The sequence below is a fragment of the Penaeus monodon genome, unplaced genomic scaffold, assembly GCF_015228065.2.
Source record: "Penaeus monodon isolate SGIC_2016 unplaced genomic scaffold, NSTDA_Pmon_1 PmonScaffold_17808, whole genome shotgun sequence".
Classification (NCBI taxonomy): Eukaryota; Metazoa; Arthropoda; class Malacostraca; order Decapoda; family Penaeidae; genus Penaeus; species Penaeus monodon.
The window spans coordinates 1-4763 of record NW_023647271.1 but is presented as its reverse complement, the minus strand read 5'-3'; the positions used below and the strand labels follow the sequence as shown (position 1 = coordinate 4763).

At 40.5% G+C, this 4763-nt stretch overlaps 1 protein-coding gene across 1 annotated transcript; it reads right to left on the bottom strand.

Annotated features, from left to right (window-relative positions):
• Positions 1-1753: 1753 nt before the first annotated feature.
• Positions 1754-3461, bottom strand: LOC119569667 (colorectal mutant cancer protein-like; the record flags this gene model as incomplete). The annotated part of the gene is given in 2 exon segments (XM_037917730.1): positions 1754-2397; positions 2833-3461. Coding segments are annotated over 2 exon segments (1080 nt in total), but the record flags the coding sequence as incomplete, so codon positions are not given.
• Between the last annotated feature and the right edge of the window lie 1302 nt (positions 3462-4763).

Sequence of the window (4763 nt, the reverse complement as noted above, 5' to 3'; positions counted from 1 at the left end):
AAAGTAATAGAAAAATATCGAGTGGCAACACATCCACAGTCCAAATAAAGATAAAAACACGGAAAAGTAAAGAGCAACGCAATTAAGTGATGGCGCTGACAGAGGATACGTTTTCGTTCAAGTTTATATTTCCCGCAGTTGTTTAGAGCTAAAGAAAAAAATAAATATATGTTCAAGAGAACAGTGTTAAATCTAATAGTTTAATTTTACGCCTACACATATTTACGCCCTATTTTCGATATGAACAAAAATAAGGGCTGCATCAAAGGGTTAAATCTTTCCATTTCTATGATATCATACTCATGACTCCTGGGAAATGAGAGGCAAGTCCAATTCAGTCACATTCTTTAAGTATAGGAAACATTTCGAACATTTTTCTGTGCAATGTATATATCTAAATTATGTTGTTTTTACAAACGGAATTTACCATTTCATTTTTTTCTGGTTTATCTGATGTCGCTGTATGATAAATGTGCGGTCAGGTCTTCTAATGTTATTTTCCATGTTTATTTCTATGCAACCTTCTCGGACGTATATTGAAGTTCAATTGTTTTCATGAATATCTTTATAATGACATATGCTTGTTATTTAATATTAGAGTGTATTGATTAAAATGAAAATAATACGGGTTTATAATCTAAATAATTTGTGTTCCTTTCCCCTGCCGCTAGAACAGCCTTTAACCGTCGTGGCGCTCCGTTGTTGCGCAGAGCGACGATAGCTCATCGCAAACTTGTGACACGTCGCCATGATGAATAAGTTGCATACACCATCCCCAATCCATATTGACTTAGAGGCATCCATGTCTTCACATTTGCCTATCTATCTGAAGAATTTATATCCCAATTTAAAGCTTTACAAAGCCGCTGCCGCTTTATGTAAACCAGGGACATCAGAGGAGAGCTGTCAATCCCATAATGCCTTTCTGCTTTTGCAGGACCCTACGACGTAGCAATGAAATAGTAAAGACGAAGTCAGTAGGGTATGACGTCCAAGTCGGTAGATTATAGATACCAGAAATAATATAATTTTTAAAATGAAATCAAATACAGATATACAAAATATAATGTTTAATTTTGTTGTCTTGAATATATAGGATATATATAAACAAAATTGCTTTGGATTGTGACCCACACAGTAATGACCACAAAAATATAAAACAGAAGGCTACACTTCTATTCGCTTCTGTAATGAAATAGATTTTTGGAATGGCATGGAATACTTGTTGAGAGGAATTAATAGCGTAGGTATTAAGTTAATATCAGAGGCATTTGATGTAACCAAAAGATTCATGAAAACAAATATTTTATAGTGATTCTTGGTATTAATATTGATGACGTCACATAGTCCTCAAATCCTGAAGTATAGCTATGCAAATGTACTTTGACGTCTGAGGACAATAACGAAACCAAAAAAATGGTTGCAGAATGGAAATCAAAGAAAACAGTAGTTGTGACACCACAGTTTCGGATAACTTCAGCCAATCATATCGCCTCCAGGAACCACGAGTCGGTTCTCGCGACGGTTCTGTATTTCACTTTATATAATGTATGTATACTGATAACAGTTTAATCTTTGTAGAATAATGTAAAACACTTATATTTTTTAGATAAAACAAATTATATATATATATATATATATATATATATATATATATATATATATATATATATATATATATATATATATATATAGACAAAACGCATGGTCATCGTAAAGCATGCTCCAAATATTTGGTTTATTTAGTCTCTGTCTTCAAATACTGTAATAAGATCGTCATATGGCAACATTAGCCATGGGAGGGTTAACACCATGCTCCTCCCAAAACACAGAATAGCGCTCAGGTGCTAATCGACCACAAGGAAAAGCAACTATATTTTTTGACTGTACACTCACCGGTGTACACGTTTTTATGCAACTAACAGACTCTTCAAAACACCCAGTTATTATTTGGTTGTGTTTTTGGCATGAGTTATGTGAAGTATTTTCCTTTGGCAGTATAAGGTAGTTGGCATCATTGCACACCATACAGACCGTGTTAAAAATAATAAAACTGTTGAATCACATAGCATCTTCCCTGACCTTTCCACACCCAAGTTAAAAGGAAACCTTCCCACATCCACCTCTCTCACCTGAGCTCTTAGTTCTGCCCGATCCTCCCTCATTGCCGTGAGTTCCTGCATCAACACTGCATTCTCGAGGTCCAGTTTGTGAGCATCGTGAAGGCTGAGTGGATAGTGCCGGGTGAGTGGATCTACGTGGATCGACTCGAGTGGCAGGATGGAGGCTGCAACCTGACTTCTCTCATCCCGCATCTTCCCGATGGTTTCTCGAAGGCGCTGTTCCTCTCCTCGGCTGACATCAGAGTCCACTCCACTTGATGTGGATGAGGCAGTGCTGAAAGAAAGCAAATTAGGTATGAATATATGCATGAGGTTTTGATATTCCTTACAGCTCCTGCCTCATTCCAAAAGGGATAGCCATTTTGTTAATACTAAAGCTACATACAAAGTTTTTGCAGATCCAGAGGCTATATCTGCAAATGTATATAAACCTCACAAATAACGCCAGTAAAAGCATTTTTATGAAATATTTCATTGAACATTTGTTTCATACTTAAATATTTATAATTTTCTTTCACTGAAATGTTGATATCGTATGATGACAAAATATCGCATGCAACAGACACACAATAGTTAATAGCTCTACACAAAATACACAAACTTGCCCAGTATCATTTATAATAAATACCAGAAATAATAAATCCATCATAAGAACCAATGACCTCGTATGAAGAAAACAAGAGAATCAATACTGGAAACACGTCCTCACCTTGTATTATGGCTTATACTGGCCTCGTTCCAGTTTTCTGAATCATTCTGCATCCCGCTTGCCCTCTCCAGACGGGAAAGTAAATGCCGGGCAACGTTTTCTGTGGACCTTCGTTGTTCCTGGGCTCTTCTTACAAGAGCCACGAGGTCTTCCTGGTCTGAAACACTCACCCCAGCATTTCCCTTTACCCCAACACCCGCAGCTTTGCAACTGGCAAATAGCAATGCAATCTCACTTTCCAGGAGTGCCACTAACACTTCATAAGCTTCTATAGTCTGGTCTAGGTTGGTCACTGCTAGTTGTAAGGCAGTCGAATTTGATTCATATTTCCCTATGAGAATACTCAAATGATCACAGTGTGCTTTCGATTCACTAAGAGTAATGGCCAACACATCATTCTGTGCTTTCAAATGATCCACCTTAGCGTGCAGTCTCTCTATCTCCACTTCAAACTCCTTTAGTCTCTCATGAGGAGCTAGCGCACCTCCTGCAGTGGCAAGGGCGTGGTAGAGCTCCTGGGCATCACTCTCTTCCTGAACCCCGGCAACCAACTGCTCCGCCACGGCAGTCGTCCACACTCCTACACTACTCAGGTCTGAGCCTGTTATTCGTTGGTCTCCACTTTCAGCCTGTGAAACAGATTATAAGGAAAGTGTTTGCAGGTTTGCTCAGATATAGACATCACTTATTAATTGTACTAGTGTGATTGTAGACAAAGATTTTTTTGGTATGATTTCTACGAACTTAAGTTGGCAATATAAGTTATAAGTTCATATTTGACTGACGGCATTTTAAATCAGTAAATCTTCAGCCAGGTCTGGCTTTTTCATATACTAACTTTTCAAAACCAGATGTTTGTCTTCTGTCTTAAAGCAATCAAATGGGATTTCGCTTACTCAGGAAAGAAAAAAAAAAAGATAAAATAAAAGGGGGAAAAAATAACATGGATTATAGGAACTGAAGTCGATATGAAAGTAATGTCACCCCGGAAACTTCTTTGATAAATCTTTTTTTTAATTAGTCAGTTATCCATATTTTTATTTATCATATTCTCATTAAAATGCATTTAAGGATCTACTGTCACGAAACCGACCATTTTGACCATTTTTGAAAATGTGGCTTAAACTATCCATATGGGCCTTAAAAACATTTATACGGCATCCACCTTTTTTAAATCTCCCGCGAGTCTCTTCTCCCCTACTCCCTGCCCCATATCGAGCAAGAACGGTGCGCTGGTAGCCAGACGCTTATAACGCTGTGGTAGTAGACAAACGCACAAGAAGTCAAATTACTCTTTATTTAGAGTGTACAGCTAGTGTTCGAGTGAGAGCCTAGCCGATGAGTGAGTGCGTTCCTTTTGGACTCGGCGGCTTAAATATGCCAGCCGCGATGTATACTCTCGAGTCAGGTCCGATGAGCTGCGCGGTGATAGGCGGGAGTCGGATCGCCAAACCGCCTGGACCTGACTCTACCGAGCGCGGAAGTTCGTCGCACGTTGGTCACCACAGCACTCCCCTTCCAGTGTAGCGGTCGCGAAACGAACCTTCGAAATCGTGCATTGCTCCTGGAGATGCGCAGGCTTCGCACGGTCGATGCTGACGGTGTCGTCTCCTCGTGGTCGCCGGATGGTGATGGTTTTACTGTCCCGCTTGATAACCGGGAAGGGTCCCTCATAGGGTGGGCAGAGGGGAGGCTTGGTGGGTCGTCTTATGAAGACATGTGAGCAGTCTTGGAGGTCGCGGGGCAAGTAGATGTCTCGTTGCCGTGATGGTCTCGTAGGACGAGAGCGGACGCGGGCCATGCGGTCGCGAAGCTGCCTTCCGAATGCTCCCGGGTCCTGATCTCCGGAGCTGACTAGAAAGTCAGCAGGAGCAGGCGTGCTCTTGGGCTGACTGGTGATCGGGAGGATCCGGACGATCAGGGCGGTGAGG